This window comes from Lycium ferocissimum, unplaced genomic scaffold (genome assembly GCF_029784015.1).
Source record: "Lycium ferocissimum isolate CSIRO_LF1 unplaced genomic scaffold, AGI_CSIRO_Lferr_CH_V1 ctg509, whole genome shotgun sequence".
Classification (NCBI taxonomy): Eukaryota; Viridiplantae; Streptophyta; class Magnoliopsida; order Solanales; family Solanaceae; genus Lycium; species Lycium ferocissimum.
In genome coordinates, this window is record NW_026725861.1 from 47,637 (window position 1) to 70,747 (window position 23,111).

A 23,111-nucleotide genomic window follows, 5' to 3' on the forward strand; every position below is an offset into this window, starting at 1 on the left:
TTCACTGAAATTTGGGTCAGATGTCTCGGATTTTTTCTCTCAATATACTTGAAGTTATGGGGTGATCCACCTACCGAATCTAAGGTCTACGAGTCTAGTTTCCATATCATTTTACCATTTATCGATACGACATCGGAGTAGAGAGAAATTCACATTTTCGTCCAAGGACGCAAACTGCTGCGTGAACAGTGAACATAGTCGGTGGCTTTATCTTGCCCCTATATATATACATAGCCTTGGACGAAATTTCCTTAATTTCTTCACCATAAAAGGACCAGCAAACCCTAAGCAATATTCTCAAACCTTCTCCCATCAATCAAAAACACTCCTAAAAGCAAATCAAACAACTTCAACATGGAGAAAACCATGGCAATTATGGAATTATGATTTCTTCGCTAATTTGCTTCTCGGATAAGAACTTCACCTTGAAGGAACTTGGATTTTGGAGTGATTTTGATCATCTAAGGTATATTTTAACTTCCTTTTGATCTCTTTGAACTTTTACAAGTAATTAAACCTAGAAATTTGGTGAAAACCCCATAGAATAAACTTTGACAATTCTTGTGAACTCTTATGGACTTGGCTTGATAGTTGGGCTGTTTTATGTGGTTTTAACGTGTTGTTTGGAGCTGTGTTGATATGGATTGGATCGTATTGATGAGGAGGAGTAGAAAAGTAGAATTTGATAGTGTTTTACGAGGAAATTACGCTACAAAAAGGCCTATAAATTCATGCCCATGAGTTGCCCGATTAAATGTCTAAATGAAGATTTCTATAAGCTATGAACTTGGTTTTGATCTTGAATAGTATGTATTATGTAGGACATCATCCGTAAGACGTTCGAGGACTCGGGGAAATGTATATAACTCCATCGACGAGGTATGTAGGGCTTTCTATTCTCTTTGTGGCATGACTAGATTTCAAATGACCTTTCATTGAAAAGTTGTTCCGCTAACTTGATCGATCGAGTTCCATGATAATTGAGCTGACACATACTCATCTATGACTTGTACCAAATTATGGTCCACATCTCCTTTTGGCTATCGATTAAAAGACTTTCCGTTCAACTTGTGTCGATTATGTCCCAAAATGGTTAAGCTTATCCTTTTCTCATGAATAGCTCGTATTGAAGTACCTTTCACATTTTGTATCCCTCTTGTTTATCGAATGAAGAATGATATTAGTTATGGTACTCTTCACATCAAAGTTGAGTTGATTGTACTTCCTTTAATTGAGTTAATCCTTACCTTCTTGTCTATTGCTCCAAGGTGACGAACCTTTCGTTGGCACACTCTTTCCGATAAAAGTTGTGTCGATCATATTTCATAAGGGTTTGGCTAACTTTGGCTTCCTGAATAATTCATAACAAGATGTTTCCTTGTACTTTTACTTCTTTGGCCTAATGACCAAATAATGATAAACGTAGCGACAATAATGATAGTCGGAGGATAACGACGATAGATCACTCTGACTCTTTCCATGATATTTCTTCTGAGGTCAGTCTTGCATATACTTATATATATATATATATATATATATATATATATATATATATATATATATATATATATATATATATATATATATATATATTTTTCATTACCGAGCCGCGCTATAGTCGGCGGTAGGCACTTATATGTGCACCTAGACATGTTTCTTTATTTACCAAGCCGTGTCAGTAGGCGGCCGGGTAGGCACGTAGTCGTGTATCTAGATGTATTTCTTTCTTTTTACCGAGCCGTGTTGTAGGCGATCGGGTAGGCACATAGTCGTGCATTGCCACCGATCAGCTTGCGTAGATGATGTTATGATGATGAGCTTACCCCGACGTAGGGATTTATTATTGTTATATGATATGATATATGCCTCCACAGTGAGGAATGATTTTACGGGCATGCATTTATATTTATGTCATGATTATGGTCGCCCTCAGTGGCCTCGTTCAGAGTTTCAGGTTGTCTGTACATCTTTTCCCAAGTTATTTGTATCTCTTATGCTTATGTTATGTTTATGATTACTGCCTTACATACTGGGTACATCTTTTGTACTGACACATTTTGTGCGCTGTGATCATGCCCACAGGCACGGTAGATGGATTATTGTACCTTTCTCAGTGGGATACCAAAGTTCAGCAGGGATGTTCGCACTCCATTCTCCAGAGTTGCTAGTCAGAGTCATTAAATAGGATGCATGCATATATACATAGAGAGTATGGCTATGGCTACGTCGAGGCCACTGTCCCGACCAGTTGATGTATATTAGTGCTCTTAGAGGCTTACAAATTATCAGTTAGTGTACAGGTATTGTGTCAGGCCTTGCCGGCCTTCTAACTAGTTGTCTTTCTTGGTTGTGGCCTTGTTGGCCTTTGTTATGCATATATGTGTTGTTGGGCCTTTTCTGCTTGCAGGTTGTTATGATATACTTCTTACTATTGTTATTCAGTGGCCTCGTCGGCCTATGATTCACGTCACAGAGTTTAGATATCATAGTTGGTTCACTTGACTCTTTGGGTGCCGGGTGCCGGCCACATCCCCAAGGTTGGGGTGTGACACTGTAGATCTAAATGTGCAACAATAGCCAAAAGTAACCGAATTGAGGTAAACTTCACAACTGGCGAAAAGGTTTCCTCATAATCTATTCTAGCTTGTTGGGTAAAACCTTTTGCTACCAATCGTGCCTTGTATCTTTCTATTGACCTGTCTGCTTTACGTTTAACCTTGAGAACCCATTTGTTCCTAATAGCTTTACGCCCAGAAGGAAGGTCAACAAGATCCCAGACATTGTTGGTTCTCATGGACTCCAATTTTTCTTTCATTGCTTTCATCCATTCATCTTTTCTAGGACTAGTCAAAGCCTCAGTCACAGAATTAGGCTCATCCAATTCTGTGGGAGACACCAGGAAAATGTAATCTTCAATCTCATAAGATCGTTTAGGTACACTTTTTTGGGTACTTTTACGTTGTTGAAATTCAGATTCCTCTAAAGGATTTTGGGATTCAAAGCTCCCCCTTGGACCAGGAACCGATCCTTGATCTATTTGACTAGCAAACATGTATGAAGACAATGTCTGATCATCTGAATTTAACATTTCGTAAAGAGGCTCTCCTTCTTTTATTTCGCCCTTTTTGGGAAAATCACTCTCTAAAAATGTGATATCTCGTGATTCAATTTCAGTTATACTTTCATCTTCTAATTCACCAATGAACACATACCCTTTGGAGTGTTCTAAGTATCTTATAAAGATACATTTCTTCCTTTTTGGACTCAGTTTTCCAAACTTAACAAAATGATCTTTTACATATGCAAAGATAACCCCAAGGTCGTGGATCATTCAGTTTCAGTTTATGACCAGTCCATAGCTTATAGGGAGTGGAAGTAACTGATTTAGAAGGCACTTTATTTAGTATGTAGGCCGCAGTCAATAACGCATCTCCCCAAAAAGAGATAGGTAAATTTGTCTGCGCCATCATTGACTTTGCCATATCCAATAATGTTCTATTCCTCCTTTCTGCTACACCATTCTGTTGAGGTGTGTAAGGAGTAGTTAACTATCTCGTAATGCCTTTTTCATTACATAATTCTTCAAACTGTTTTGATAAATATTCACGGCCTCTATCGGTTCTTAAAGTCTTTATACTTTTATCTAATTGATTCACAACTTCATTCATATATTTTCTAAAGCATTCAAGTGCTTCAGATTTATGAGAAATCAAATAGGCATAACCAAAGCGCGTGAAATCATCAATAAATGTAAGGAAATACAAAGCACTATACCTTTCCATCACATTCATTGGACCACAGATATCAGAATGGATTAATTGCAACGGGGAATCTGCTCTCTTAGCCTTCCTAAATGGTTTACGCATAATCATTCCGGCAGGACAATTTTCACAAGTTGGCATTTCAATTTTGGAGAAAGAACCTAAATGCCCTTCCTTTGCCAATCTATTCATCCGGTCTTGCCCTATGTGACCTAATCTTGTATGCCATGTAATAACATCAACTTCACTGTTCCTAGAATAACATGTCATTACACAACGGTCAACATAATAGTCATAAGTTGAAGGATTACAATCTAAAATGATAAAACCATCATAACGAAGTCCAAAACCATAAAAACATTGTCTTGAGTAATTCTAACACCATTGCGACTAAACTTTAAGTCGAAACCTAGATCTAGAAGAACAGACATAGATACTAAGTTACGTCGGATCTTTGGAGCATAGATGACGTTATGCAACATCAAAGTTCCGCCACCACGCAAGTCCATTTTGCAAGTGCCTATCCCTTTGACTTCAAGCTTTGCATTATTTCCTACATATATCCACCTTGATCCAGGTGAGACTCGACGAAACTCCACAAACGCTTCTCGATCACGACTCACATGGTCGGTGGCCCCTGAGTCTACAATCCACACAGGATAAGATTCAGTTAGTAAAACAGTGCTAGAAACATAAGTAGCAGTTAGAGATGCGTTTTGAAATGCTACCTTTTTCGGCTCGGGACACTCATGAGAAAAATGCCCTGGAACACGACAGTTGTAGCATTTTATCGTACTCTTGTCTTTCTTCTTGAAAAACCATTTTCCCTTCTTGGGATTTGGCTTGTTCCTTTTCTTGGAGGGTCCTTCTCCGGTCTCCTTACCCTTTCCGTCATTTTTCCAATTCTTCTTGCGTTTGAATCCTGAATACTTTATGCCACTGGATTCTGCCACATAGGCATTAGATACAGTTTTAGCAAAGACTAAGCAGCTCGTCTTCAAGCTCAACATAACGGGCAACATCAGAAAAAAAAAATTTGATGCTATCATTATGGGTTGAGTTAACCTTCAAGTGTTCCCAACTATTGGGAAGAGATCGGATCACTTCCTGAACTGCGGCTCATCAGAGAGAACATGACTAGCACTTTTGAGTTGAGCAATCATGTTAGACATCACCCTAAGGTGTTGTTTGACATTGTGATCGTGACGCTTTTTGTAAGTGTCAAATTTAATTGTTAGCTGTCTAAGGCGGGTCACAGTAGTACCCCCATATGTCTCTCGTCAGTGTGCCCACATAGCATGAGCAGTAGGGTATTCCTTACATTCGTGAACGTGATCATCAACAACAGAACTCATAATAATTCCACGTGCAGTAGAATCTTTCTTTTTCCACGCATTGTAAGTTTCCAGATCTCTTCTGTGCTGAGCAGTGTTACCCTCTTCTGGGTGAACCAAAACATGGTTAATACCTTCTAGAGCATCTTGCTCTTCTAGTACATACCACATTTTACGACTCCAGATGTCGTAATTCTCGCCATTCAGTTTTTCACCTTTGTTTAAATCAGCAATGATACTCTTAGATGCCATATCTGGTGATTGAGACAATTAAGCAGGTTTTTATTCATCAATATTTACTTTAACAAATTTATGCATGTGATATTCACACTCAAGCAAATTAATTCCGACAAATGGCTTCACATTTAGTGTAAAATCGAAAGGTCACAAAGTTTCCGATCATCATCTACGGTCTAAATGTTTAATCAAAAAATGGAAAAAAAAATTCCTTAGTATGAATATTATTTAATGACTTTCAATTAAGTCACAACCCATTCAAAAAAAAAAAAACGGGATATAAAAGGAGAGTTAAACATCGTGATTCCATAATATTGAAAGAAGAAAAAAAATTCACATGCAAATTACAAGTTCATAATCTCCCACTCGACTTCAAGTTCTCGAACATACACCTCAAAAGGTTGACTTGGAAAGAAATCGTGATAAATTTTAACTAAAGTACCACTCCAAGGCTCTCGAGGGAATCTACTAAAATTGCTACAAACTTCCCAATCCGAGATTTCAATAAAATTAGCTAGTTCTTCTCGTTTCAACCGAAAAGTTCAATATGTTCAGGCACTGAAGTATTAGGAGACATCTTAAAAGCTTTAAACTCTTTGAATTTCTTCTCTCCTTCCCTTCGTATAGCCCTTTGATCCCTTAGTAGGTTTTGCGTCGCCCTCGGAACATTATTCCTTATGACTTCACGTCCACAGAAATGTGTCCTACGACGACGTACTCTTCTACATTGTCTCTTTGCTCGATTTTGGGAACTCCCACTTAGAGTACTTCGAGCTTGTCCCTGTCCAGCGATGTCTGAAATGGGAATAATGAAATAATAAGAATGGACATACCATTCAATATGACAACACATGCCACATTACTCGTAGAAGACAAAAAATGCGTTTAAGGATCATATACCAATATAATGGCGTGGCTATTAGGAGGTTATAAAAAAAACTTTTTATTGTATTTTAAAACTGTTCAAACACAAACTGTAAAATTTACAGAGAATTCATGGGATATAGCAGAAGCATCAACAATTAAGAAGCCAACAATAGTCTTTCAATAACGAATAATTGGTTCCAATTCTAAACTATTGCAGAAGAACCTACTTCTTCACATTTCATCAACATTTATAGTAAGACCCATCAAACATGTTGGATATTTACACCATTTAATTGCCATATCAAGTAACATTTTATTTATTTGACAAATCATGGGTAAATCATGCTCAAAGATTCCCATCATAAAAAATAATAATAACAGTAATATCACTGTAACTAGATAATATATTTCACTAATGGTACCCATTTCAGTGATGGTGCCCATTTTCACCCAAAACAAGTTTTCATCTATGGTACCCAAAACAAGTTTTTATGAGTGGTACCTAAAACAAGTTTTTATACGTATTTCATCTATGGCACCCAAAACAAGTTTTCATCAGTGGTACCTAAAAAGTTTTTATACGAATTTCATCTATGGTACCCAAAACAAGTTTTCATCAGTGGTACCTAAAACAAGTTTCATCTGTAGAACCGTTTTCTCGTGAAACAAAACTCATACTAGGAAACAAATAAACCTGGCTCTGATGCCATTGTTAGAAAAAGGATACGGAGCAAGGACAACGTAATTGTGTACCTTAAAACAGTTGAACTTGCTACCAAAGAATCGCCCAAGTCGAACTTTGAATAACTTGGAAACAAAGTATTCTTTCACGAACTACATGTCTTACTTTTGTGTGAATTGAGGAACTCAATTTTTCTTGTCATGTAAAATACTGGGTTTCCTCTATTTTAAGAGAAGAGAAGTGGAGAAAATCAGAAGTTACTACATAGGAAAAGGAAAACTGTTTTTGCAACCTCTATCCATGTAGTGGGAAGTTTCTCTATTGTGCAATAACTTCCTCTGCAGTAACTTCTTATGTGGTTATCTCTTTTAATTGGGCCGGGTTTGTTCACATGGGCGACCCACAACCCATATTTATTATCCAACAAACAAGATAACCAATAATTATTGGAAGCAATCCCCCTGAAGTAATCATGACGATCCTGCATACCCCTTAAAATTTAAGAAATATTTTTCTTAATTCTAACTTCTTATCGTGATTTTGCAAATCTATCTTGAAATAATATTCGGACGGAAGTTCATTCAGATTTAAAATAGTCGTGGATATACCACCACCTTGTAATTCTGAAACTACACACTCAACTTCAAACGCTATGAAATCCGTTTGGGTGTGAATTTGTATGATTTGTACGTACTGCTGCACTACCATGAATGATCTTAAATAATTAGGCCGACTGAGTGATTAATAAGCTAGAAATTCTTTACCTCTGGGAATGAGAACCTATCTGTAAGGAACACTTTGCTCTATTAGTACATAAATTTATCTGGTGTGAATTCGAATTAGTTAAATCTGAAGACTTTTGAGCAGTGAGTGAGCCAGAATTCGAAACCTATAAATTCGAAATTATACTCTTTTTAAGTCACTGGATTCTGAAATAAAATTGTGATATGTTTGGTGGAATTTTTTAAAGACAAATATAGAAAAGTTGCTGCTGGGTTCGGCAGAACTAATAACCTGCACTCTGGCTCCTTGCCTGCTTCTGATATCTAAGGGCTAAGCAAAAAAAAAAAAAAAAAAAAATGTAAACAGACTCTTAGATACTAGATCGGAGTAAGCTAGTACTTGTGGACTATATAAATATCATTTTGTTTGTACAAATTTGACTTATATGATATATGAATCGGATTGTATCAGATTTGAGAATAATCGATTTTAAAATTTGATTTTGGTAAATACAAATCAAATCCGATCTAAATGAGCTCGGATTGGACTTTTTAAATTCGGTTTCGGATTGATCGGTTTGGATAATTTGGATTTTCAGTTTTGGCCTATAAGTTGAGTTGCTTCTTCTTTTTACAAAACGAACAACCAAAAAAAATTTTCATACCAAATTGCCTTAATATATAATTCCTCACTGCTATCACAATAATCTAAGTAAAGTATTTATACAAGCAATGAAACTATTATCAAGAAACACTAATAGGTCCTATGAATTAACAAGTCCAATATAGTAAAATCATGCCATGCATATGATATACTGACAATGAAAACAAAATCTAAAAAGTACGTAGTCATCTATCTTTAAAATTAACAAATTCAAACACATATATTGGACTTAGTTGGGTATCTTTGACTTATTAGATTGATCATATATATAGGTAATGCGCTAATGTCTAATGAATAGTCGGTTAAGGCTAAATATAAGGTATAAGAAATTTAAATTTTTGGATATCCAAAAATTCGAAATCCGAAAATTTTGAAAATTAAATCCAAAATCTAATCCAAAATCCACAATGTTCAAATTTCGGTTCGGAGTTCGAATTTATCCAAATTATGCACACCTCTGAGGTCCATTCAGCTAAGAAATTAAAATACAGACCGACTCGGGCGTAATGCGTGATTAAAGTTTTAAACTTACTCGGGCTTCATTTTTGGTGAGACGTCAAAATTCAATTACTATAAATCATATAAAGTCTATGACATGCGCATAACTAAAGAAGTGACCATGCTAGAAATGAGATATACAAAACTAGGGACGGGGAAAATCTGGGGTAAAAATAAACACACGACTAGAGCGGCGATTAACTATTGAATCTCCTTTGTAACAACTAGAGGCGATTCACGGGCCCAATATTTGATATTAACGTATGTGTTTTATCTTTTCCACATAAAACCTAGTACAAATACATAAAAATCACTATTAATTAGCGTGTGTGTGTATATATATATATATATATATATATATATATATATATATATATATATATATATATATATATATATAAATTACTTTTTCATTTACAAAACCAAGATAAAATTAAATAATTCTTTCCCATCTTACCCTTAGTATTAAATGTTAAATGTTCTTTAGAATAGTCAATTTTGATTAGAATGTATTTTGGAGAGAGATAGAAATAAGATAGTAAAATATAAAATACATCTTTTATTTATGATTTCTTAAGGGGCGTGCAAAAGGGAAAGTGGACAAGTAATATGAGACGGAGGGAGTATATATTTTACCATAATATTCATATTCATTGGTGTATAGTCTCAATAGCCTTGGAAAATTATTTGAAAATGAGTAATTAATGTGAAGGGTAAAATTAATAAAAAGAAGAAAAATTCCTTTCTCTTGATATGTTAACGTGGACAAGTAAAAGTGAACGGAGGGATGACTTTTATCCCTGTTTTTCTTCTTTGTCAATACTTTAAACGTGAAGAAAGGACGAACAATAGCAATGCAATTTGTACCAAAAGTTATATAAATTGTACACTTTAACCAACTACTTTTTTTATCCCAATGGGACATATGTCATAGTACTGAGTATTTATTCTCTTCTCATGTATACACATATGCACTTCAATTTTAATTCTCCTACACATATTTATTCCCTCCGTGCACTTTTACTTGTCCACTTTTGACTTTTCACGTTCTTTAAGAATTAATAAATGAAGTATATATTTTATCATAATATTCATATTTATTGGTGTATAGTCTCAATAGCCTTAGAAAATGATTTGAAAATGAGTAATTAGTGTGAAGGGTAAAATAAAAAGATGAAATTTTTCTTTTTCTTGAGTCTTGATATGTTAATGTGGACAAGTAAAAGTGAAGGGACAGAGTGACTTTTATCTCTATTTTTCTTCTTTGTCAATACTTTACTTATTTTACTCTCCTTTGCATTCTCTGATTATTGTTTCTTTATATTTATAAAATGTATTACTTTATATTTTCATTTTGGAATTAAAATTTGGTGACTTATTTTCTAATTTTGACTTCTTTGTAACAATTCTTTTTATCTATATTTGTTAATATAAAAAATTATAATGTAACTAATTTGCGACTTCTTTGTAACAATTCTTTTTATCTATATTTGTTAATATAAAAAATTATAATGTAACTAATTTGCCCCTTGTTAACATATTTTTAAATTAATTTAATATTTATTAGATTTGCTTTTAAAAAATTCAATATATACAACAATGGTTCTTATGTTTACATCTGAACAGTTAGTTAATTGCGATGGATATCAACCTGTCGGTATACATATAAGATATTAAAGAATTTAAAAGAAAAAATAGAATCAAAATATTAATTTTCTCTCATATTCTTACTAATTTTCTTTTTCACATCGATGAACAACTTTCATTGTCATGACAATGAGAAAAAAATCCGACTCTTTCCATCTCCAAGACTTAATTCCATCATATGTTTTTAATTTTTAAACTCCATTTTTTATTATCGCTAAAGTGATGCTACGTAAAATATATTTTGTGTATGGTGCTATATATAATAACAATTAGAATGCTCTTAAAAGTTATTTACAAAATACAAACCTTAAAGACCGGCTAATTAAAGTGAACAAACATGTTGGGCCCGTGCCATAGTTTGCTAGTACAAAGTGGCAGGGCATAATAGTCAAGTCATAAAAATATAAAAATATTTATGAAGGAGTAACAAAAAGATTCTTTTCTGACCAATCAAATGAGAGTTAATTCCTTAGATGATCACCCAAGTTTAGAGAATTTTCTACAAAAGTCACTTTTGTTTCAGTTAGGACAAATAAAGTCATTCAATTATCACCATTTTCTTCAAAAAGTACTAAACACCTCAAAAGCCTCTTCTCTCCTAGTTGGTATGCCACATCATTAGAGCCCCATATTTTTTAATAATAGACTTATTTAACTCATCAAACTCATTAATCAAATTCATATTTTATATCTAATCAAATATGACCCGGTTAAAAAGTGGCAAAGGAACAAACTAGCATATAATCTAAATGAATTAGAATTAAAAGAGAGAATTTTTTAAATCTATAGAATTAAAAGAGAGAATTTTTTAAATCTACTAAATATAAAAAAAAATTGTTTAGAGCTTTAGTTTAATATATTGTTAGGTATTAATATGACAAGTTGGAATATCTATATCATAACATGAAATAATTAAGAATATATTATATTTCATATAAGACTAATAATATAATATTTCAAAATAAAAAATAAGAGGTATAATATAATATTTTAAAATAAGTATTATAGTAATGAAAATTCTATTCCTTTTGCATGAGAAATAGAAAGACCTCGATGGTATAAAATGAAAATGCCAATAATTGCACACTACATATATAAGAATAGATAGCTACAAATTAAGAGAAAAAATTTACACTAACTTTATTTTTTAAATGTATGATTTAATTAGATTTTTTAAAATTTTAACCTATACGAATGTAATTTTTGTGTTAACCGTGTAATTATATTTTAATGTGGAAAGAATATGTAGTTTAATGTGGAAAAAGTATGCTATTTAAAAAAAAATTGAATTTGAATAGAAAGATTAAATTACTTGAGCTTTAATTTAATTGAAAGATAATATATTGAATCGAGATTAAAAAGAATTTAGATTTGAAAAAGTGGCTTAATAAAAAGTATGATTTGATTCTTTAGCCGCTTTTTAATCATGTGATATTTAATTGGGTATAAAATATGAATTTGATTAAATGAGTTTAATGAGTTAAATATGTGTATTATTAAAATAAAAAAGTGGAGCTTTAGTGACATGACATGCCAACTAGGAGAGAAGGAGGCTTTTGAGATGGTTTAGGTACTTTTTGAGGAAAATAGTGATACTTGAGTGACCTTATCGTCCTAAATGAAAAAAAAAGACTTTTGTAGAAAATTCCCTAAACTTGAGTGACCATCCAAGGAAATAACTCATAAAATCAAATGACTACACTGTGACGTATTAACTTCAAAGCCCCTATATGGGCAAGCAGGCAGTAAAAGAACAAAGTAAAATCTCGATTCGCACTTATTAGTAGTAGTAAATTATTAGTAATGTAGACTTTCTTTGGAGGAAATACCAGATATGGACGCAATGGTTTTTTTTTTTTTTTTTTTTTTTTTTTTTTTTTTTTCCCTTCTGAAAGAAAGGACGTCAAATTAAAACATAAATTAAGAGTTATTAAGGGACTGGTTTCAATGAGATTATAACCTAATATTACTCTCTAAATCTCAATCGTAATCTTAATTAATATTAAGCATTTAATCAATCTACTTATTCGTTGTACCAATTGATCCATAATCTTAATAACTGCCAAGTTAATGAATTATTTATGTGTTTACCAGAATTCCTATATCATAATGAATGAAATTAAAGTTGCATAAACCAAAAAAATAACTTGCATATTCCCGTAGCCGGCTCTAGTTTTTCTCATTTAGTTAGGAATTAAAATGAATTTATTAGGTTCTAGCTTTTCAACACTCCATCTTGGATAATTTTCCAATTTTTGGCTATTTCCTTATGCTTCTCATTTGTTGATGGTTAGTAAACAGTGACACATCAAGGCGGGCTCAAAAATATATAGAATAATAAGATAGAGCTAGCCAGAAAAGAAGAAAAAGGGCCTTGCACGTGATATCCTTGCACGTGATATTGACTCATACTTAGCTTCTTGCATGTGTTACGTTGTACAAAGTTGAAATTATAGAGAATTATCTTACTCCTTAGCTTTATTATATTCCACAGGTCCAAATTGTACCAATTCAATGCAAAGCACTTTAGGGTGAGCTAGTCTTCCGAAACAAAAATTCTTATAGTCGCTTTAGCCGACTAAACAGTTTGTTTTTGTTTTTCTGAGTGTTTGAAATTGGGCTTTAAGCAGATATTACTGTGAGAGAATTTATTTTGTGCTTTGATAGTTTATGTCTTAAAAACAACACAAAAATGTGTCTGGGCAACAGACAAAACATAAAGTAGTCTGTAAACAAATCTTTTTTCTTCAAAAAAATGGACAAAGGGTAGATGATCATTTTTCTTCATTGATCTATCACCAAAATGCCATGGGACTACTCCATTCGGCTCCACTAAGGATTTGAGTTGGATGATAATTAGATTATCTAGAGCTAATTAATTATTGTAAAGCTATGACAAAATTAGCCCATGAAAATATGATCCTCAATCCGCCCATTTATTAAGAAGTTTTTGTACGGATTCCCTTCAAGTACTGGTCTTAATTTTTCGCCCCACATATTTGTGGTCGTTATTTTTTGCCTCTGCTACTCATTTAATGAAAATATCCAGACCTGCTTCGCTTGGCATAAGTTTTAAAACATTTATCTTAGAAAATTGAACTTTTGATTCGCTCGACACAAGTTATGTAGGAATTAAGTTCGCTCGGCATAATCATGTTTTGTGTGGAGTTTGATGTGCTTTTGGCCATTTTTATGTTGACTTTGAAAGTCTTGCCCTGTCCGGCATAACTTGTGTGATATAATCTAAGCTATGCCAAGCAAAATTCAAACTTATACCGCACGGAAAGTGTTGAAGGGCAAAAGTTAAAGACCATCCCCAAATAGCAACATTTAATTTGTGCGAATTACACATTTATTAACTTAACCCATCTTGACATTGAATACGGTAAAAACCGGATATATGCAATACCGGTGAGACCGGGGGTCGAGGGTAGGACCAAATGAGCACGAGTATGATCGATCTTTTCTTCAGACCGGGGGGATTGCACCAGATGTGGCTGATCCGAGAAAAGAGAAGTAAATCTGTTGGTCCGGTGTCTCCGAACTAAACTCAGCGTTGCCGTTAGTCCGGTTTCTCCAAGTCAAGTTCTCGTGGCCGTTAGTCCTGTATCTTCATGTCCGAACTGAATGTGGCCGTTGGTCCGGTTAACCAGTTGCGGAACTGCCACGCGTTGAGACTGTTCTGTCATTTTGTACTGACAACCGTAGGGGTGTCAGACCGTACGGTCCTATCTTATCCTTTTAGGGTTTTTTTGTTCTAAAATGCTTTGTATTGTATGTAAGGCCCATGAGGCAAAACTATAAATAGAGGACATTTCCCTATTTTTAGGGGTTGGCTTTTTGAGATCTAGAACATTGTAACAGAAATTATATATATTGAAGCTCTCCCTCCCTCTCTCTCTCTCTCTCTCTCTCGTTTTAATCCGAATCAGTGGTGTTTTTGGCTTTGTTTATCCATTCAACACAGTTAACTTAATCTCCAATATCAACATATTATTTAAAGGCATTAACACATATTCCCACACATACATATTATAGCATACGAATCCATACGTATTCCCTATCAACTCAAAATAGATTAAAGTTTATCCACATATCCTATACCTCACATATAAATTCAATTGTTACCTAAATTCAAGGTAAACAGTTTGGCGCCCACCGTGGGGCTAGGATAATAGTGGTTTTTTAATCTTGGCTTCTACCTCCTACCCGTTAGATTAAGAAATCTTTTGCTAATCTCTGCGAAAACGGACCAAATGGCAAGCAGTGGACAATCTGGTCATGTCAACAACAACGAGATTGTGGCCGAAAACGAGAACAGTGGGTTACGGGACCTACCAGCTGATCTAATTGACCCAAATTCTGTTGATTCGAGGGAAGGCCTGAACCGGCAGAACACCGTGAACCAGGAGAATGCCACCTTACCGGCCACTAACCCCTTGATTACTCATAACTCAATTACTTTATCTCGGGCCCAAGGCCGGAAAGGACCGGACACTCTGGATGAGATTAACTTACGTTTAATTTTTGAAATGTTGCAGGAACAGGGAACTGCCATAGCCGAACAGGGAATCGCAATAGCCCAGCTTCAAGGAAAAAATGATAAGGCAGCTCCGGAAAGGACAAAAGGTGTCACCGAACCAAGACGGGATGAAACGCGGATAGTCGAGAGTAACGGATCAGGAGCCAGTTCATCCACCGAAGTTCTCAAGATGCTCGAGACCTTGGCAAATCGGGTAGATTCAATGGAGAAGAGAGTGAAAACGTATAACTCTCGGGTGGATCAGATCCCGGGGGCTTCGCCGATCCTATAGGGGCCGGATTCGAAGAGGTACATTCAAAGGCCTTTCCCTTCAAGTGCGGCTCCGAAATTGATCCCGAAAAGGTTCAAGATGCTAGATATCCAGAAATACGACGGTACAACGGACCCGCAGGAGCATGTGATTTCGTACACGTGTGCCATAAGAGGTAATGATGTCGAAGAGGATGAAATCGAGTCCGTTTTGCTGAAAAAATTTGGGGAAACACTATCAAAAGGGGCGCTGACCTAGTATGATCATCTGCCCGAGCATTCAATCACTTTTTTTTAAATGCTCGCAGATGCGTTCATAAAGGCCCATGCTGGGGCTAAAAAGGTGCAGGCTTGGAAAGCGGACATCTTCCGCATAGCTCAACGGGATGATGAATTACTACGAGAATTTGTGAACCGTTTCCAAAAGGAACGGATGGAGCTCCCTCCGGTTCCGGAGGAATGGGCTGCACAAGCTTTTACCAAAGGGCTTAATCCTCGGAGCTCGACGGCCTCATTCAAACTGAAAGAGAATTTGTTGGATTATGAGGCTGTGACCTGGGCAGATATTCATAACAGGTACGAATCAAAGATTCGGGTAGAGGATGACCAACTCGAGCTTCCCCCAGGACCCATAAATATAAGCAAAAGCTCTGAAAGGTCGAGGAAAGTTTACGAGCCGGAGGCGCTGTTACACCTTGGAAATTTATCGTTAACGTATAGTGAATAGACTAACGAAGGGCACGATGTATACAATGTTTTGATAAGTATGAAATATCATTTGATGATCCTAATTGAAATTTTAAAGACATTTGAGGTGAAGGAAGAAGGTTGTCAAGGAAAGCAAGGGATATGTTGTGTGTCGGGTAAGATTTACGAGTGACAAGTTAATGATAGCTTAATGATGTTTTGGAGAAGAGTGATAATGTCCCTTAGATTGGTATTGAGGTATTAAACAAGTGTCAAGAAGGTTCCATAAGGATTGGAGGTCAAACGAGTCAACGAGAATGAACTTCGGAAAGTCAATTATACGGCCAAACATACTGGCCGTATAAAACATACGGGCCATATGTTCAACCGTATGTTCTGCCTAGAATGAGGGTCTTCACTGGACCAAACATACGGTCAAGACATACGGGCAGTATAAAATATACGGACCGTATGTTGGTCCGTATGTTCGTGTCGGGTTAGATTTTAAAAATGATATAAGGACCCTCTCTCTCACTTAATTCATTTCATTTCTCCTCTCCACACTTCAAGAACACTCTAGAACCCTCTCCACTCTTCATCCACAAGAATCCAAGAGAAATCTATGGTCAACTTCATCAAACCAACAAAATTAAGTATATGATACTCATTGAAGTTCATCCAAGCCAAGAAATTCCAATGGAAGTGAACTAGGGTTTTGGTGCAAGAAGAGTATTTCCACTCAAGGCGTATTCCTACACTATATAAGGTGAGTTTTATGGCATTTTCATGCTGTTTAAGGTATTGAGAGTTGAAACACTTAGATTGTAGAAGAATATAGAAAATGGGTCATGAATGTGGGAATAGTGACATTTTGAGTAGTAGTTTGGAATGAGTCATGAATTTTGATATGTTATGATTATAAGTATGTTATGAATGAAATTTAGAACATGGGATAAGTATTATATGTGAGAAAACGTAATAGTGAACTATGACCATGATTATGGAGGAATTGAAGTGAAATTGTGAAAAGTGGATAATGTAGATGAATGATGATTGTTGCTTACAATATTGTGAATGATGTTATGGATGTTTGGGAGTTGATATGTAATATGAGGAAAGTTGTATAAACAAAGAAAATGCTGCCCAATTTTCTCTAACATTAGTACGCACGTTCATGTAATCGATTAGCTAATGTTAATGCGAATTCTCTTGAAGGTAGAAACGTGGGCATTGAAGGAGAACGAGCAACCGATAGAATAGTTAAACGAAAAAGGTATGTGAGGCTAGTCCCTTCTTTCTAAGGCATGAATCTTATGACATGATTTTCCCTCCTTCTCCATGAATTTCCTACATTCCGGAAAAACTAAGAGTCTATGTTCATGAATAGCCATATGAGTTAAAGATAAGATATATTATGAACATGATGATGATGAGCTTAAGTTTAAAGATTCTAGAGTTCACGATATAATGTTTCTACAAAGCTAATGATGTTAACTATGATCCATTGATGTTGTTTATTGTATACACTCACCTTATATGCTAATTCCTTCAAGGTGAGGCAGAATGCTTATAAATGCTCCATAATGGAATCGGGGGTTCACGACCTTATGTCACCTCGATAAAGTGTAGTTGTCTTTGAGTTTCTATGCATGAATTATGATGAATACATGATGATGATGTTACACCGCGCCTATATGGCCGGGCAGACATCACTAAGGCGGGCAGCGTATACACCATGTCTAGATGGCATGGGCAGACACCACTAGTGGGAGGCATGAGATGGTACCCCGAACGCGGGAGGCCTGGACGCGGGCTAACGACTATCACACCGTACCTATATGGTCGGGCAGCTTATACATATTTTCATACATGATATGATGATGATTATGAAGTAAGCCAGCATGCATTATTTCTTTTATAAGTGACAGTCAGTTACAGGTTGCTCCTTATCTGATGTTTCCTTATTTCATTGACGTATTATTATTGCTTATGCCTCACATACTCAGTACAATGTTCGTACTGACGTCCGTTTTCTTTGGACACTGTGTTCATGCCTACAGGTAGACAGGGAGGTGATCCAGACTCGTAGGAGCTACTAGCTGACTTGAGAGCACTCCATTGTTCCGGAGGTGCCATTGATTATTCTTTTGTGTATATATATGTTTTCGGCATGACGGGGTCCTGTCCCGTCCCTATGTCTAGCACTATAGTAGAGGCTCGTGGATGCGTTATGTGTGGGTAGTATGGTCTCACAGTTTCTCCTCGTATGTATATGCATTATTTTGATTTTTGATAGCCGAAAGGCTTATGTATATAAAGTAAATATGTTTCAAGTGAAAAATGGTTTTCCTATGAATTGAGTATAAGATTAATGAATGAATGTTTGATGTGTATGATGGGTAATGGTATGAGCGGTGCTCGGTGGTTAGCCCCGGGTACCCGTCATGGCCCGTAGTTGGGTCGTGACAGGCGCGATCATCGAGGGAAAGATACTGGCCATACTCTCATTCGAAAAAATCGAGCTTCATATCGGAAAGATTAAGGGTTGGCCCCAGTCAACTCTCTGGTTGGGGTGATAAACGGGCTGAGCGCCCGTCGAACAGTCGTGGTCTATCATTTAGAAGTGATGCCGGGAGTTTGGCTAGCAACAAAGACCTACCAAGGATATCGGAGTACAACTTCAACATCAATACCTTGGATCTCGTCTCGCTTATTGGCCGTATCGCAGAAGCAAGATGGCTGAGACCACTGAGATTAGACCTAGGTCAACGAGACCCGAGCGTGATGTGTGAGTATCATGGAACCCATAGGCACAGAACCGAGGACTATTGCCAACTAAGGGAGGAGGTGGCTCGCTTACTGAAGAACGACCACCTTTGGGAATTCCTGAGTGAACGAGCTAAAAGCCACTACAAGGAAAGGGAATCTCACAAACGGGCTAAACCGGTGGAACCTCATCATATAATCAATATGATAATCAGGGGAATAGATGCTCTTCGAGGGCCGGTGATGAAACGAACGAAGGTTTCCGTTGTGCGTGAGAAGCGCAGCCGGGATTACGTACCCGAGGGTTCCATCTCCTTCAGCAATGAGGATGCAGAAGGCATCATTCAACCGCATAATAACGCATTGGTAATTTCTATTCTTATTTTTAAGTCACAAGTCAAACGTATTTTGATTAACCCAGGTAGCTCGGCCAATATCATCCGGTGGAGAGTGGTTGAACAACTAAGGCTACTCGACCAGATCGTGCCGATCGCCCGAGTACTCAGTGGGTTCAATATGGCAAGTGAAACCACGAAGGGGGAGATTTCTTTGCCGGTCAACATTGATGGCACCATTCAACAGATGGTGTTCTATGTCATTGAAGGAGATATGAAGTATAATGCTTTGCTTGGTCGATCGTGGATTCATAGCATGAGGGCAGTGCCATCGACACTACACAGCTGCTGAAATTCCTGACCCGGAGGGGATAAAAACCATCCGAGGTGAACAGCCCGCTGCAAGGGAGATGGTCGAGGTCGAGGAAGCGCCACTCTTCCCCGAAAAATTGGATCTAAAAGATGATGAATTAGTCGGATACAAGGACACCAAATAGAAACTAAAGGGTACGGGTTTGACAGCGGAGCAGAAGGGGTCGGACCCAGGGGATGAAGAGGATGATTTTGGCGTACCCAGATCGTTCGTATTACCGGATGACTCGGATGCAACCAAATCTACCATGGAGGAGCTGGAGCAAGTCATCTTGTTCGAATATCTACTGGATAGAAAGGTATACCTAGGCACGGGGTTAACCTCGGAGCTCAGGAACAAGTTAATTAAATTTCTTCAAGCTAATGCCAATTGTTTCGCATGGTCCCATATAGACATGACAGGTGTGCTACCGGAAGTGATGACTCATAAGCTCAGCCTCGACGGGAGATTTTCCCCGGTGAAGCAGAAAAGAAGGCCCATGGCAGAGCCAAAAAACGCCTTCGTAAAAGATGAGGTAATAAAGCTTTTAAAAATAGGTTCTATCCGGGAGGTAAAATACCTGGACTGGCTAGCAAACGTAGTGGTGGTGCCGAAGAAAGGTAATAAATTTAGAATGTGTGTTGATTATAAGGAGTTGAACAAAGCATGCCCGAAGGATTCATTTCCGATGCCTCACATCGATAGAATGATCGATGAGACGACCGGGCATGAGATGTTAAGTTTTCTCGATGCTTACTCCGGGTATAACAAAATCCGGATGCACCCAGAGGATCAAGAGAAAACATCCTTTATTACCCAAAGACAAGACTTACTGCTACAATGTCATGCCCTTCGGATTAAAAAATGCCGGTGCAACATACCAACGCCTAGTTAATGGAATGTTAGAAGAACAGATAGGGAAAACAATGAAAGTTTATATTGATGATATGGTGGTCAAGTCCCTGAAAACAGAGGACCATTTAAAGCATTTGCAGGAAACCTTTGATGTACTCCGTAAATACAACATGAAGCTTAACCTGGAGAAATGTGCCTTCGGTGTCCGATCTGGCAAGTTCTTGGGTTTCATGGTGTCGAACCGGGGGATTGAAATTAACTCGGACAAGATCAAAGCCATCGAGGATATTGAGGTGGTGAATAACATCAAAGGAGTACAGAGGCTCACCGGAAGGATAGTAGTGCTGAGCCGTTTCATTTCGAGGTCTTCGGACAAAAGTCACCGTTTCTTCTCCTTATTGAGGAAGAAGAATGACTTCGTTTGGACACTGGAATGCCAAAAAGTCTTGCAGGAATTGAAAAGATACTTGTCTATCCCGCCTCTGCTGCATACACCGAAGGTAGACGAGCAGTTGTTTCTTTACCTTGCCGTATCCGAGGTAGCGGTAAGTGGTGTTTTAGTCCGAGAAGAAGCAGGTACGTAATTTCCTATATATTATGTGAGTAGAACTTTAGGGGATACGGAGACTCGTTATCCCCACCTCGAAAAGTTGGCTTTGGCATTAGTAAGTGCTTCAAGAAAGCTGAAACCATACTTTCAATGCCATCCGATATGCGTAGTAACTACTTACCCTCTAAAGAATGTCATGCATAAGCCGGAATTGTCGGGTAGACTGACCAAATAGGCCGTAGAGATTAGCGGATATGATATCGAATATAAGCCAAGGACGGCCATTAAGTCCCGAATCTTGGCCGATGTTGTGGCAGATTTTACCCCGCTATGATCCCCGAGGTTAAGAAAGAGCTTCTGCTAACCTCGGGAAAGGCTTCGGGTATATGGTCTTTACACACAGACGGGCCCTCAAACCTAAAAGGTTTTGGGCTAGGCATCGTACTTAAAACCCACCTGCTGGGGATACCATTAGGCAGTCGATTAGAACTATTAAATTGACTAACAATGAAGCCGAGTATGAGGCTATAATTGCAGGTTTGGAATTAGCTCGGGTCTAGGGGCCGAAATAATCGAAGCAAAATGCGACTCTCTCTTGGTCATTAACCAAGTGAATGACGTCTTCGAGGTTAAGGATGAACGAATGCAAAGGTATTTGGAGAAAACTCAGGTAATACTGCACCGGTTTAAAGAATGGACCATGCAGCATGTACCCAGGGAGCAGAATAACGAAGCCGACGCACTGGCCAATTTGGGCTCTTCAGTCGAAGGGGAGGAAATCAACCCCGGTACCATAGTGCAGTTGATGAATTCGGCGGTGGAAAACGGGCATGCTGAGATAAACATGATGGGTTTAACTTGGGATTGGCGCAACAAATAGATCGACTACTTGCAAGATGGAAAGCTCCCGAGTGACCCAAAAGAATCATGGTCGCTGAGGACAAAAGCAACACAGTTCTATTTAATAGACGGCTAATTATATCGACGGTCTTTCTTCGGACCCCTGGCCAAGTGTTTGGGTCCCGGAGAAACCGATTATGTGATGAGAGAAATCCACGAGGGTACCTGCGGTAATCACTCCGGTGCAGAAGCCTTAGTTCAAAAAATTATCAGAGCCGGTTATTACTGGAACCGGATGGAGGAGGACTCGAAGAATTTTGTCCAGAAATGCGATGGGTGTCAAAGAACATGCCCCGATGATCCATCTGCCCCGGGAGTTGCTACAACCGGTGATATTACTTTGGCCTTTCATGAAGTGGGGAATGGACATCGTTGGTCCTTTCCTATGGGCACCAGGTAAGGACCGTTTTATTTTGTGTATGACTGACTATTTCTCCAAATGGGTTGAAGCACAGGCTTTCAAAAGGATTAGAGAAAAGGAGGTTATTGATTTCATATGGGACCATATTATTTGTCGTTTCGGTATCCCGGTCGAAATAACTTGCGATAACGGCCCTCAGTTTGTTGGCAGCAAGGTTAATAATTTCCTCGAAGGGTTGAAGATCAAGAAAATTGTATCAACTCCGATGGACAGGCAAAATCCACGAACAAAACAATAATTCAAAATCTAAGGAAGAGACTTGAAACATCGAAGCACCAGTAGAGGGAAGTTCTACTGGAGGTACTGTGGGCTTACAGAACCACATCAAAATCAAGCACGGGAGAAACTCCTTTCTCGTTGGTCTACGGGGCAGAAGCTCTCATCCCAGTAGAAGTTGGCGAACCAAGCCTCCGATTTAGATACGCCACCGGTGGGTCAAACGAAGAGGCCATAGCCATAAAACTCGACCTCGCGGGCGAATTACGCGAAAATGCATTGGTCCGTATTGCAGCCCAGAAACAGAGAATGGAAAGGTACTACAACCGGAGGGCCAATTTTTGACATTTCATAGTTGGGGACTTGGTGCTTCGGAAAGTTACTTTGAACACCAAGAATCCCTACGACGGGAAGTTGGGTCCGAACTGGAAAGGGCCGTACAAGATAACAGGAATAACGGCCAAAGGGTCGTACTAGCTGGAATCCATGGACGGGCAATGGTTGCGCAATAACTGGAATATGGCTCATTTGAAGAGATACTACTGCTAAGGTATGGATGCCTACCCTCGTGATCATTTTTTATTATTAATCTGTCTTCTTTTTTTTTTTTTCGAAGTTGAGTACTGGATAGTTAGGTCTGAAAACACGTGTTGCACTCTTTTCCTTAGTACGATTTTGTCCCAAAATGGGTTTTCCGACAGGGTTTTTAATGAGGAAACAAGTACAACGTGTTACTTGATGAAAACGAGGCTAATCATCCGGGAGCTCGGGGTATACCCTCTGAGTGGGGACTTGATAGTGCTTACCCGATCATGCAGCTCGGAT

General features: G+C 37.6%; 1 protein-coding gene and 1 long non-coding RNA gene across 2 annotated transcripts; both read left to right on the forward strand.

The window, feature by feature from the left end:
* The first annotated feature begins 274 nt into the window (after positions 1-274).
* On the forward strand, positions 275-2,358 carry LOC132044643 (uncharacterized). The gene is made up of 3 exons (XR_009412239.1): positions 275-466; positions 822-879; positions 2,083-2,358. It is a non-coding gene; the product is annotated as an uncharacterized LOC132044643 (long non-coding RNA).
* Positions 2,359-18,675: 16,317 nt separating this feature from the next.
* On the forward strand, positions 18,676-19,344 carry LOC132044637 (uncharacterized). The gene has a single exon (XM_059435139.1). The coding sequence runs from the start codon at positions 18,676-18,678 to the stop codon at positions 19,342-19,344; it is 669 nt and encodes a 222-aa protein (XP_059291122.1).
* The last annotated feature ends 3,767 nt before the right edge of the window (positions 19,345-23,111 follow it).

Coding starts and splice junctions, on each gene's coding strand:
- LOC132044637 (XM_059435139.1), top strand. CDS start 18,676: ATGTGTGAGTATCATGGAACCCATAGGCACAGAACCGAGGACTATTGC.